Source organism: Seriola aureovittata, chromosome 15 (assembly GCF_021018895.1).
Source record: "Seriola aureovittata isolate HTS-2021-v1 ecotype China chromosome 15, ASM2101889v1, whole genome shotgun sequence".
Lineage (NCBI taxonomy): Eukaryota > Metazoa > Chordata > Actinopteri > Carangiformes > Carangidae > Seriola > Seriola aureovittata.
This window is the reverse complement of record NC_079378.1, coordinates 9280813-9295000: the sequence shown is the minus strand read 5'-3', so window position 1 is coordinate 9295000 and position 14188 is coordinate 9280813. Positions and strand designations below refer to the sequence as shown.

General features: G+C 39.4%; 2 protein-coding genes across 3 annotated transcripts in view; both read right to left on the bottom strand.

The window, feature by feature from the left end:
• The window catches only part of LOC130183040 (adhesion G-protein coupled receptor G4), a 20194-nt gene extending 19593 nt beyond the window's left edge, over window positions 1-601 (bottom strand). For both annotated transcript variants that reach the window (XM_056398349.1, XM_056398350.1), the window contains exons 1-2: window positions 260-601; window positions 3-82 (exon numbers count right to left, since the gene is read on the bottom strand). In XM_056398349.1, coding sequence (XP_056254324.1) covers window positions 3-81 — 79 coding nt within the window. In that variant the 5' untranslated portion in view covers window position 82; window positions 260-601. The remainder of the gene's footprint in view (window positions 1-2; window positions 83-259) is intronic.
• Window positions 602-1305: 704 nt separating this feature from the next.
• LOC130181945 (four and a half LIM domains protein 1-like) lies at window positions 1306-13817 on the bottom strand. The gene is made up of 6 exons (XM_056396420.1): window positions 13698-13817; window positions 3507-3686; window positions 3221-3395; window positions 2712-2881; window positions 2356-2542; window positions 1306-1999 (listed from the first exon to the last, which is right to left on the bottom strand). Exons 2-6 carry the CDS (start codon window positions 3660-3662, stop codon window positions 1848-1850), a joined length of 840 nt encoding a protein of 279 aa, XP_056252395.1. The 5' UTR covers window positions 3663-3686; window positions 13698-13817; the 3' UTR covers window positions 1306-1847.
• Between the last annotated feature and the right edge of the window lie 371 nt (window positions 13818-14188).

The window sequence follows — 14188 nt, the reverse complement described above, 5'->3', positions numbered from 1 at the left end:
ACCTGGCTTCACAAAAGAGGCAGGGCTGCTCAGCAGAGACCAAGAGACAAATACATTCAGGAATTTTTGAAGGATAATCATCCTGAAATTTGAAAGAAAATAAGCTTATTATATTTTCAGTGTCTTTCAGTAAGTAATCATCTCTCTCCATTAAATTATTTTTAGCCACCTAAACATTTGCTACCATTTATTCTGATGTCCAATTATCACGTTTTATCAAACACTGTTCATGCCTTGAAAGAAGTGAAGACGTTCTTACCTGCATAAATGAAATGATGCTAAAAGCAAAGTTGAACTGTGAAGGTAAAAATCTGGTCCAGAATCTCAAAAGCAGCAAAAGACAACGCTGGTTTCATCCAACAAGCTCTGAGACATAAGAGCATAAGATGAACCGCAACTCTGTCTCTGCAAACAAAGATGATATGACTGTGTGTGGAGTGGAGAACACCTTTTCACAGGTGTGTTCCTGCTGTGATTGGTCCACTTGTGTAATGTGTGTGTTCAGCTGTGTGCGAGTGAGAGACAGAGAAAGGTGGAAAGAGAGGGAGAGAATGAGTATTTATATATTGAATATCATCTTAAAGTAAAAAAAAAAAAATGAACTGACCCCCAAACAAAGGCATAAACTGAAAGGTAATTACTTTTGACAAACATGCGCTGCTTTCTGTAAACACACTCCCTGCATATGTGAAGCTAAATCACTCTTTAAAGCTCACATAAAAACAGCGTGCTGACCTTTACTGGGATGGTAACTGTCTCTGTGTGTCATCTAACTAACTAATCTATGTGACGCAAGGAACATAAAGAAATACCATCAATCTCTCCAAAATGTTCAGTAAATTATTTTCTGTCAAAAGGCTTCAGACAAAACTTGGTGCTATACTTACTTATATGAAGGTTAATATTATTAAAGGTCCCATATTTTACACTTTTCCAGTGTTTTATTTGATTTGTTGACGCATAAGAAGATACATTTGTGGTTTAAGGTCGGTGGACTGACTGTTTCTGAGTGAGTTCTGGGGCATGGCTGAGAGCGGCGTCTGCTTTGTTGCGACATCACAAAGTTACAGAAGTCCTACCGGCTCGTTTTAAGGCTCAGTTTCTGAATACAGGCTGTGTGCATTTCTCTGTGGACTGAAAACCTACACCTGCTTTATAATCAAAAAAGACATGGAAATTTACCTTTAAACAATATGAGACCTTTAAACAGATAAGTTCCCTGTTCCCATTTCCACAAGGAACAAATTCATAAAAAAAACTTCTGGACCTTTAAAATCTATGTATAACAAATAAAAACAAAATGAGTCGCAGTTTTGTAGAAAGTTTATTTGATTTTAGCAACACATCGAAGCATGCAGTTTGCATATATTCCAATTTAATATTTATTTTTCATCTTTCCTTTGAGGAAAAATGGTTTAGAAAAGTGCATAGAAGTTTATTTACTTACATACAATAAGCATATCAATCTAATAGGGAATAGGGAATTAGCAGTTACAAATATAGATTTATTTTGAATAATTAAAGAAACAACTTTTTTTTGGTCATAGGAAAATATCACTTTTCAAACACAGAAAAACAAGACATTAAAGTCACTAACACAAGCAGTAATTTGTGCTAAAAGAAGATGGAAAAAATACAGTTAAAATTATCCCAATTTACGTATTTGTTTCAAATCCACGTGTCATTTAACATCAACATGAAAGCATTGATTTCTGAGTTTTAAAAAACACAACCTTTATCACAACACTAGCCTTTAACCTTATGTTTGAATACTTGAACATACACTGGTCAAAACCAAAAACTTAACTGAATAAACTGCTGTTAGACAGTGACCAGGCTCTCCATCACTACTTGTTGGCGCAGTCGGTGCAGAGGATGTCTCTTCCCTTGGCTACAAAAGGCTTGTTGGCCAGACCGAGGGAGCATCTCTTACAGTTGAAGCAGTATTCGTGCCAGGAGCTGCCCTCGTAGTTCACAACGTTCACGCCTTTACCGAAACCTGTGAGGAGAGAGGAGTTAGAGACGTCTGCCGGTCTTTTATTTCCTTCATTTTTATTTACTTTGGCTTCTGCTATCACACCAAAGATCTCTGAGGACTGTAGTTTCAAACTGTTGATGACATTTGAGACACTCGATTCTCAAAAGCCTTAAGGAAGGAACAGTGTACATTGGGGAGTGTGGATGCTTTTCCTTTAATATGTTTGTCTAGATTATATTAACTAACTCTGAACATTGTAAAATTTTTGAATACAAAGTTTAAGAGAAAAACTCAACATGTTCATGTATGTTGCCCTGTCAGTGTTTAATCATCAGCATTTTATAACATCACAATCTTCAGTTTTAGCTAAAGTTTACCTGTGATGGGGTTCTGGCAGCTGCTGCATTTCTTAGCCACAGAGCTCTTGTAGCAGTCGACGCAGAAGACCTGGTCCTGGTGGTTGGTGAAACTGGTCCCTGCCAGAGGCTTTGAGCATGAGCTGCACACAAAACAGTGGCTGTGCCACGGCTGGTCCTGGTAGTTCACTCCACCAGAGGTTATAGGCTAGAGACAGATGGAGGAGAACAGTTAATAGTATGAACAGTGGTATCATCCCAATGTTTTTATCAAAATCCTCCTTGTTTTATTAATTCAGTTTCAAGGCCACACAGAGATACACTATTGGAAGAATGAAGGAGGAGGGCTGGTCTGTTACCTGTTGGCAAAAAATTACCTGTTTGCAGCCAACACAGTGTTTGGCAAACTTCTTGTCATAGCACGGGCTGCAGTAAGTGTCACTTCCTTTGGAGAGGAAACTCTGCGACCCTATTGGCCGTTTACAGTTGAAACAGGTGAAACATTCATCATGCCATGTGTTGCCTTTGTACTCCACACTCTCTGTGCCTGCAGGAGATGAGAGAAGAGTTGATAGTACTTCAGGGAAACAAGCGAGGAATAAGTACAGTCTGCAGATGATAATTGTTGAAACTCAATATGAAAAACATAAACATTAGATGCAGCCAGTGACTCCAAGTCTAAACCATGTGTACTCTCTGCAAAAATGTTAAACAGTAGTTTAATGCCATTATTGTAGATTATCGTATATATACATAAATGTCTTGATGACTACGTTTTTTTCTTTGGATTTTAATTTGTAATCTCCAACTGGTTTTCCTCTACAATAACACATAGGTCTTTGATTTTAAGCATTGCAAATCAATGTTTGCAGGTCATCAGTCTCACCAGCCAGTATGGGTTTATAGCAGCAGTGGCAGCGTGGAGCATCCTCTCTGGAGCAACACTTTCCACACATGATGCGGTCGTCCTTGGTGCTGAAGGGTTCCTTGGCCAGAGGCTTGTAGCACTTGACACAACGGAAACACTCCTCATGCCAGTACCGGCCCTTATGGCTGAGCTCCTGATGGAGGAAGAGAGGGGATTTTTTCTTTAGAGGTACGTGAAAAGACGTATAAAAGGGGTCAACACTGTCAAATTCAACAGACCCAAAGAGAAATGCGTCTCATCTCACCTTCATTTCCACAGAGATGGGTCGGTGGCACTCGGCGCAGGAGTTGGCGCAGAACTTGGTGTGGCAGCGGACGCACACCGGCCTGCCCTCGCTGCGAACGAACCTCTTCCCACCGAGGTCTTCCCGACAGTAGAAACAGTTCGAGCTGTCTGCCATTGTCACACCGAGGGAGACTCACACCTACGGCGAACAGAGGAAGAGAGGAGGGAAGGTAAACTCAGGTGAACTCAACTACAAATAACTTCAGTAATTCTGTGCTCCAAGGATGAAAAATTCTCATCATAATTTCCCAAAGGTGGCAACTGAAACTCCAAAATGCTCAGTTCATACCTCATATTTATTGCAAATGTTTGGCATTTTAACTTGATAAATGGCTGAATTTGACATTTTTGACTATCAATAACCACCACACGGGGCCGCTGGTGCTGCATTTTTCTGTAAAAGCGACTGAGCACACATGTCAGTTTCAGTGTTTGTACCATGTTGTTTTTACTGCTAATCAGCAGTAACTGACCTGAACTGAATTTCACATCTCTTCCAGTAATCCAACTTAAGAAGGCGACCTAAAATCACCACATGGGGGCGTTGTCGGTGCGTTTAGTGTGACTGAATAGAAAGAAAAATTTACTGCTGCTGATTAGATGTCTCTTATTATTTGCTCCGATATTTGTTTTATTTGAAAGCATTGCTGCAACACATCTGAGTCTGTGTGTATCCACCTGTGTGCTTGCATACTGTATGCGCACCACATTAATGTGAGGGCAGCATGTTCCTCCTCACACCCTCACACCTTATCAGCTTTAAACATACAACTGATAAAACCAATAAAGTTTGATGGCTGATTTGAGAGGCAGTAAAATTACTAACACCCACATTTTTGAATCCTTTAATTTGAAGTCGTTTAAAATCTCAATCAGATTCTTGAATTCAACATACACATCCCTGTCACAGTAACTAATTTCCTCATTGTGCTGTAAGCCGACTTCATTAGTAGTTATGTCACCAAATCTCAAGTTTGTAGGTCAAGTCATTCATCATGAGCACAGCTCTAAGACAAAGGACTTTATCTATATTTCTTGTGACTATTAACAAACAGGTGACACAGTGCTGTTTGCATTACATACACTCTGGAGTTTAACCACTTACAGTAACACAACTCCCACTTTTCTGTTTAGCCTCTGTCTATCACTGGAGGCATTTTCTGAGCTGTACACATAAGGACCTTGTTTACTGTAAAGTGTGGGGAAAGTGCTTATTATTATTCTGACATACAATCTGCTTAAAGATCAGTTCATACAGATCTGTTCCTAAAAAATCTAAAAAAAGATATTTCCTAGTGAAAATCTGTAAAAAAATAAATAAATAAATAAATAAAAAAGATAATATTAAAAAAAAAAAAACAGTGAGTCTTAATTAATTTTGTTTTATGTTACTTTCCCATAGTGTCTGACTACATGTACATACTCATCAGATGATGATCAGGCACAACTTTTACTCTGAAAAGACCTGCAGCTGCCTTCAGCCGTGACAAACTCCCAAGTTATGAGTCCATCCATCCATTTACGCAATGACTACACTTGTACATACAGTTTTAATGTGCTTGTATTTCATCTTCATTTTTATATACTTCTACCCAATACAGTACAATACACGAGAGTTTCTGCCTTTTAACTCACTACATTTGTTTTATTTTATAGTTTCAGATAATTTTTTTTTAATTCTAAATACATAAGCTAATCAAATTTGTTGCATTGTTGTGAATTACAGCATATAAACTAGTTAAAATTAGCTCCACCTCCACCAGCTACAACATTTTAGACATTAATATATTGCTATTAATGATCCAATAATATGATATATGATAGTATACTGTTACCCAAATGATTTCTGTACTTCACTAAGATTTTGGATGCAGGACTTCTACGATTAATGGAGCATTTTTACATTGTGGTATTGGTAGTTATAGTTAAGTAGTCCATCTCAGTACTGGTCAAGTGAAATTAAGTCCCAAAACTGGACGGAGGATTGTGCTCAATAATTCAATTATAGATTTGTCTTCAACATCCTTATGTAACTGATTCCTTACACCGCAGAGTCCAAAAATCACTCCCCCTAAAATACATCACACATAAACTTCCTAAACATAGAGCCGAAAATCACCACGTCGACCACAACAACACTGACCAGAGAGCTGTGATTACAGGGTCAGGATTTCAGACGGCGAATAATAGACAAGATGAGGGCAACATCACGGCTACACAAACACACAGAAACATAGAGGAAGAGATGGATGAAGTCTGTTCACTCTGTTATTCACGCCGGCTGCCTGCGAGGAATTCTCCCAAAGTGCTGTGAGAGAGCTGAGGGTGTGTGCGTGTGTGTGTGTGTGTGTGTGTGTGTGTGTGTGTGTGCCCTCACTATGAGGTGAACACATGAAGGAATGCCTGGTATGACTAATGTGGTGAGATCTGGAACGTCGACAACTCTTTTGACAGAACCTCCACACACACACACACACGCCACACACACTCACACACTCCACCTCATACATGGACCACTCCCTAGGAAACCACCAAAGCCACAAACTATAGCATTTGCCTCTTGGTTGGAGCAGCATGTCAGCACAGAGTCATGGGGAAGTTCTGCTTTTGGCTCAAGACCGACGTTACCACGAGTTTGGGCTGCGTTCACAAACATTCAAATCCTGCCTTTTCTTGTGTCTTTCCTTAAGCTCTCCGCAAAAGTCAGAGTTGGGTCAGAGATTAGTTTTTATAGGCAAGGCCTGAGGGATGTGACAGACGCTCTGATGCTTTCAGGGGGGAAATCCTGGATGTCCACAGGTGTACAGAAGTGGTTGTTGGCTGTCTGTCAGGTGCTGTTACTTGATCTTTATGTCAAGAACTTGTACTACAAGTTGATCTAGTTTAAAAATCATTCCCCAGACCATTTGTTTTTAAATCAAGAAATCATTACTCAAAGATTTTCAGTTAAAAATAGCTGTTGTTTGTTGATGTTAAGTCTGATCTGGGAGGATTGTGACAAATGGAAATTAGAGTTATGGCCTTTTTTGGTCTGTTAATATTCAATGGAACTCCTTATTTTCTGTTTGACTGACAGCCAACAGCCAAACCAGCAGCTTTGTGAAGGGCTGTGAGCTAAATGGTAATGTCAGCATGCTAACATGCAAGAATAATATTTATTGTGTTCGCTATCTTAGTTTAGCATGTTAGCATACCGTTTACTAATTTGCAGAGAACACAGGTACAAGGTTTGTTCATAAACTAAAGTATTGGACGAATTGAAAATTTGGCCTGATGATGGCGCTAGAAGAATCTCCATCTCCAGAGCCATGCTGCTAGTGTGGCTAAAAAATAACATTTGCAGCCCAAATATTCTGCAGCTAAACAACATCTTATTGGATTACTTAATGCGACTCAGTTGCTCTTTTGTGTATTTTTTCCCCCATTTTTCTATTCACTTTCTTACTAGCCGAGGCACATGCTGACCTTATTACTGAAAATTGCTCTGAACTGAGTCCTCTGACAATTTTTCTATAAAAAAAGAAAATACTACAACTTCAATTAAACCATTAACTTTTTTCCACTTAGACAAGGGTAGAAACAGAAAATGATCAGACCAAAATGTTTTTTAATTTGATTTTTTTAAGTGATTAAATTTAACCTGTTTAAAGAAAACTTTTTGCCATTGTATTTACAATTTTTTAATGTGGCCAGAGAGGAAACACATTTATACCAGTAGCTGACAGCACAACATAAAGTAAAAAAAGATTTATACAGTCCTCCACTTCAGGCTTAAGCAATTTCCACACATTAGTTTGTTACTCAGAGTCAGGCTGCTGTTTGACACAGCTATGTGACTGAGGTTCATAAAGTTGATTCAACTTCTTTTGTGGTCTTGTGGTCCACAACAGCCTCACAGGAGGCCAGCATCATGTGGAGTGGTCATACATCTTCCTTTCAGTCACCTGCTAATTCGTTACTCATTAATGAAAAAACCTGCAGCTGGTTTATTTGTTCACTGGGCGAGGTAAATCATCCATCTCCACTGGAAGACAGCAAAGACGACACTCCTCTGCTATTTACCTCTTTTCATTTTATCTACATGTCCTTCTTGCTCTGTCACTTCCTGCCTCTCACTAAACTAATAAGAAATAATATAGAATTTAATTTTCTGTGCTTTCTGTCCCTTTCTTTGCTTGTTTTTCCTCAAAACTGACAAACTTAGTAGAAATACTTTACATATAGGCCACATATATACAGTATATACACTGTATATATACAGTGTATATAGTGTATATACATACAAACAGTAAATGTAAGGCTGTAAGGCAGGCAGTAATAATGCTTGGCTAACAGCATCGTGAAAATGTTATCTGATGGGAGCCGAACAATGGCTGACAGGAAGCGAGCCAGTATCCACACAGGTTAGGAGAAAATAAATCAGGTTTCACTGACGTCAGCCGGCTCCCGAGGACAGTGTTGCTACATGTCTTCACTTTGTTTTTCTGCAGTAAATATTCTTGCTTTGTCGTGACACAACGGCACGTATACATCATTTTCTTCTCTCCAAGCTGCCAATACAAAACCCCTATGTTTGATCTCCATGGAAACAGTTCAATATGAAATGAAGTTGTGACGTGCAGTCGGAGCTGGAGGCAGGGTTGAGGGCAGCGCTGCAGCCAAGGAAAACGCTGTGTGTGTGCTTGTATTAATCAAATTGTGGGGACGTCAAACTGTTCATAAAGTCACATTATGGGGACTCGCCTCCCATTTGGAGGCGAAAACCGACATTACGTCTCATGGTTAAGACTTGTTCCATGGTTCGTCTGAGGGTCAGGGTGCAGCACGTAGTGGTTATGGTTAAAAGATAAGGCCGATGTTATTCCACATTCTTACTATCATCAGATCAACTCAAACAGGAGTAAATTGCGCGTTTGTTGAGGACTATTTTCAGTCACGGATAATGACTCAAAATGAGCTACAGTGTCCGTATTCAAGGTAATGAAGGAACATTTCACCCAGTGCAACTTTGTGGCTCATTCATGTGTTTTTAATAGTTTCGACAACAGTGGAGGTTTGAGTTATATCAAGCTCTGGATACATAGGCAGTGATGGTGGGATCAGTTTATTGTTGGTTTTAGTCATAAGATAAATATCACCAGCATTATCGTTTGAATTGAGTTAAGTCTCCATGCAGTCTGCAGGCCACTCAATTTAAAAGATTTCAAAACTACTGGTGATTTAGCTTGAAATTTCTCCTGAATCCCTTCATCTCCTGCTTTTTTTCCCCTCTCATCTTTTCTCCCTCTGGGTTTGTTTATCCTTTCCCACCGCTGTTGAAGTTTCAGCCACCTGACTGTTACAATTACAAACCCCCAAAGCCTACCACACCGCTGTCGGAGCTCTGTCGTGTAAAAATAGAGCACACAGAGGTGACATCATGTCCTGTGTACAGGAAGAAAATCACACACATGTTTAAAACACACAGGGGGATGAGAAAGAGACGGAGAGAGAAAAATAAAGAAACACAGAGGGAGAGAGAGAAAGAGGGAATAAATCAGACGGGGCCATCTAGACCAGACAAACAGAAACAGTGCGTATTATTTTAGAGAGTCTGCATGTACCAACCGTGTGTGTGTGTGTGTGTGTGTGTCTGTGTGTGTGTGTTGGCATGAGCTTATCGCTGAAGAATGTAGTGGAAAAATGAGAAACAGGAAGTCTCCATCAGAAGGGTGAAGTTGGCACCGTCCAGCCACACACACACACTCACTCAGTGAATTTTTTAATGTCCTGGCTATTAATAAGTTTACATTAACATTTCATTAATGCCAACAGACCCACATTAACATAGACCCTGGCTGAACTTATGTTACATTAGTGTGCTGCAGGTGGGACCTCGGCAGACTTGCCTTTGAAAAATGTCTGACTCTTAAATCACGGACTTGGTGGCAGAAAATAGAAAATATCTTAATGGGACTTCCTGGTGATTTAAAGACAGATTTGGGTTGAAACAGTGAATGTACTGTAATGCCCCCTTTTATCTACATTTCTTCCCACTGTAATAGTAATGTAGACTTAAAATGAATTGAAATAAATAAAGAATAATGGCTTTTAAATAGATTCACCTCCTCAGTGCAAAGGGTCACTCATTGTTTTTTTAAATGTCAAGGCCACGACATGATGTTGTGATGGTTACGATAGAAATGACCTTTAAATTGTGGAAGTGTGAAAGTTTGTGGTTGTAATTAAGTAATGGACCTCCATGATTGTGTTTCAACATCTGGCTGATTCAAGGGATAATGTTTGAAGGGAAAATGCACCCAAAACGTTAGCAGTGTATTTGGAAGCTATTATATATTAATCTGTCAATATTCAGTTGTCTTAAGTAAATTTCATTTTTTTTTGTCTTTCAGGATGAAGTAGCAAGAGCTTTTTACAAAACTCACAATTCTGCACACAAAGAAATCCATCAAAGAAGAGGAAAAGATGCATCAACAAAAGCCTCAAAAGACCAGAATGCATTGTGTCAAGGATACCTGTGAGCAAAAAGCTTTCTTCATAGCTGCTGTTCACCAATGACATGCTAACTTTGTCTCTGACATGTCTTTAACGTGTTTAAAGTGGGTTTATCAGAGCTATTCTTTGAACATGACGCTGAGAGCAGTGGACCAAAACATCAAGGCTGCGGGCCATAAAACCAAAACAATGCGCTTAAAGACGCTAAAAGGCTCTGTTGAGCTGAGGTTAAGTGTAGAGTCAGGTGATAATCCTCTGCGCGGTTGTCATTAGCAACACCTTTCACGTTAGACGCGTTTTATCCATTGTTAATATGAAAATGTATCATGGCCCAACTACAACAACATCATTCTGGGAGCGTTCCCACCAATGCTATTTCAAAAATAAATACACATCAGTATTTGAAACTGAGCAGCGAGTTCAGCTAAACATTTTTACTCCACATCAGCCTACAAAGACAGATAATTGTTTTATTTGGCCCTGGTCAGCCACATTCCAGACACAGGAATAAAGCCGATACAACAGATCTGAGTCGTGTAGACCCAGCATGTCCCACTACAACAGGACAGACATGATGGTTTTACCAGAAGGTGCTGGTTAGCTGTATTCAACCTAACTCACTTTGATTTACACACACAATGTTTCTGCATGATCTTCTGTTCTCTCCTTCCCGTCTCTCACTTCGCAGTTCAGTGACTGAGACGCCTTTCAGAACAGAGCAGCTGACAAAACTAAAAGCCTTCAGCAACAGCAGTGTATGACCAATTTCCATTTCCATGAATATCCATGACATTCTGTGTGTGTGTGTGTGTGTGTGTGTGTGTGTGTGTGTGTGTGTGTGTGTGTGTGTGTGTGTGTGTGTGTGTGTGTGAGAGAGAACCTTCCCCACATCAGACTGTTGAAGTCCTGTTGAAGAACTACAGAAGTTCCAAAGCTAACGGTTAAGATTTAATGTTGAAATGATCTTTTGGGACATTTAAGCTGTCTGTGTCTCATGAGCCTGTTTGCTTCCAAACTCTTCCAATCTCCCTTCATAAATCTCCAACCAACAAAATCCCTGCAAATCTCAGTTTCTAACCATTCCTCCAGATTCCTACCCTGACAATGACCTCACCAAGCCCATACTTGAACAGAAACACTTCAAAACGAATGCCAAACATAACTATTTCTGGTATTAAAATATAAATACTTATTAAACAAACTTTCTCTTCAGGGGACCAAGCATCAGATCATTTACCATCAGTTTAACAGTTAATCCAAGGGGCTAAATGATGATAGTTTCACATGTTGGGAAATACATTAATTGGCTTTGTTGCCGAGAGTAAGATGGGAGGATCAGTGTCAAATGATCAACAATGATAAATGTGAAACGATAGCTAGGAGAAGCTTAGCCTAGCTTAACATTTGGAACAACTGGAAACAGGGCAAGAGGTAGCCTAGAACCGCTGAAGCTCTCGTGTTAACACATTATATGTTGTTTGTTTGATCTGTGCATAAAATGAAGTGTAAAAATTACAATTTGTGGTTTTACCAGTCTTCACTGATTGCATGGTGATGACAAGACCCCAAGAAATCACTGCTCTCGGCCAAGAAATAGTCCCGCACATAACCCCCTGTAAAACCACTACTTGCCATTTCTACACTTTGGATTTACAGACTAAACAAATGAGACATAGCGTATTAATTAGTTAGCTTTACAGGTGCTGGTTTTTGTTAATGTTTGGACAGAGCCAGGCTGGTTTTTTCACCTTGTTTCCAGCCGCATCTAATGCAGCGGCTTGCTAGCCTTTCCACATTAAGATCTGTTTTGGAGCATATTTGAAGTAAAAAATATTAGAGAAAAGTTACATGCTGCTGAAAAACAGACATAAGTGTATTGATGCCGTTATGTAGCACTTGCCAAGATGTGACAAAAAAAATCTCCCAGTGTTAAAACAGTTTTTTTAAATCCAAACATATCTGTAAAATATTTAATTGGTCATACAGCTGTGGCCCGTTTTCTCAAAGACATGTATCTTAGATGTCCCAGATATACATCTATCTAGCTTTGCTTCCCTCTTTTCACATAATACAACGCAAGACAAAAGCTCTTTCTTTCTGTTAATTTCACAACCACTGATTAACGTCAGCTGACTCCAACACATCACAACAGGTTTGAATGGCTGCAGGTCAAAGATAAAACACTGCTAAGTTTCTCAGTGAGAGCCATTCAAAAAATGAGTTTACCACTGGGGATCAATGAATGGAAGAACACAGTGCACCAGTATCCAATTTACAGTCTGTCCTATTAAAATCACAACAGGCAAAACACAACTGGGAGTTACCATGACGTGAAGTCAGACAAATTGCATAAAGTTTTATGAGCCTGTGATGTATTTTATGGGACTGAGCTCATGGTAATTTCTTTAACATTCAGGCACCGGCTTCGACTTAAACAAACTAAAAACTCCCATCAGCCTTCAGAGAAAGGTCGTCACACACACATATGGGTATTGGTTTACTTACTGTCTGTGTGTTTTTGCATATGTTAGTGCGAGCTGTAATACTACAAGTACTTCCATATGACTGTTAAAATCAGCAGTGCTATCTAGTATATTACCAAACATTTTATATTAAGATGTTGCAACATTTGTGAAGGTATTACTTCAACAACTTACAACATGCGTGTTTCCTGTAAACTTACTGGAAAATTTCTCATTCTCCTTTCAGCCTTGTCTTGTTGCTTTGAGTCGTTTGACGGATAAATGACCTTTTATTAAGCAATTTATGAATAATCACAGGTTTCCTAATATGAATTAATGGTTGCAGTGAGAATCAAAATTCCAAACACCTAAAACTTGGAAGAAAGATGTCAGTCGCACACATATGGATCTTGAATTTGCTTCTCAACTGCTTGCAGAATAACAGTGGCTGGTAAATCCAACACTGAGGCCATATGCATCTCTGACATGGATGTGAACACACACACACACACACACACACACACACACACACACACACACACACACATAGAGAAATGAAAAATAGCAGTACAGGAATTTTAATTGACCTCTGCCATGCATTTTTTTGCCTCAGCAGTTCCATCATTGGGTGAAAAAAGGAGACTTCCTAACTGGAAACAGATTTCAGGAGTAGCCCAGGCTTCCACAAGTCAGCATGTAACTGTAGCTCACACACACACACACACACACACACACACACACACACACACACACACACACACACACACTTACATAGACAGACACAGCCAACGCCCCAGACAACTTAAAAGCGTGTTTCCTATCCGGATATCAAAGTGCTGCTTTGCAAATTAAGTGTGTATGAAATCTCTAGATGTGATGTGTGAGAGAGGAGCATATCACATACTACTGTACACTTTGTTGTTGCGGGACATATTGTATAGGTGATCAGCCCTGAGCTGCCTTTTCATGAAGATCAATAGTTTGTTTAGTCAGACTTTTATAGTGCAATAATAAAAGATAAAAGAGCGGCTCGGAAGCTGAAGATCATCACATCAGGCGTGACATATCCTGAGTGCTCAAAGTGCAAACAGACCTACAATAAGTGGTCGGTTTAGTTTAAAAACAAGTTTAAGGAGAAAGAGGTTTGGTTAGACTGCAGAGTAATAGACAGCGGAGCTCGTCAGCCAGCTTACCGGGTTCGGAGTGATGTCTGCAGCGGTGGATGAGCGGCTCTTTGGAGGCAGCGGAACTCCGCTTTAACGAGACCCTCACACGTTATAAGTACCGCAGTGTGTGGCTGCGTCAAGTTCCACACGCTCACGAGTAGGCTCAGACCGGAAATAGAGTGTTTTACTTTCAAAATAAAGCAAAGTGTAACGCTCGAAAAGAAGTGGTGAATTTACCTTCAAAATAAAAGTCAATGTGACATTTCTATATAGAAACGTTATGTCAACTCACACCAGCTTTTGAGAAAATTGTGTGAACATGCTAAAAAAAACTGCAGTCTCCTTATGCTTGCTAATTTGTGATAATGTTCGTGTTACCTATACATATTTATTAGTTGTTGCCTATATTTTTAGGGAAAGAAACAGAAAATTAAGGTTCATTTTTGACCTGGGAAATAGTCCAAAAAAAAAAAATAAAATTAACAACTTGGTTCACTCACTAGCTTCATCCTGAGCTT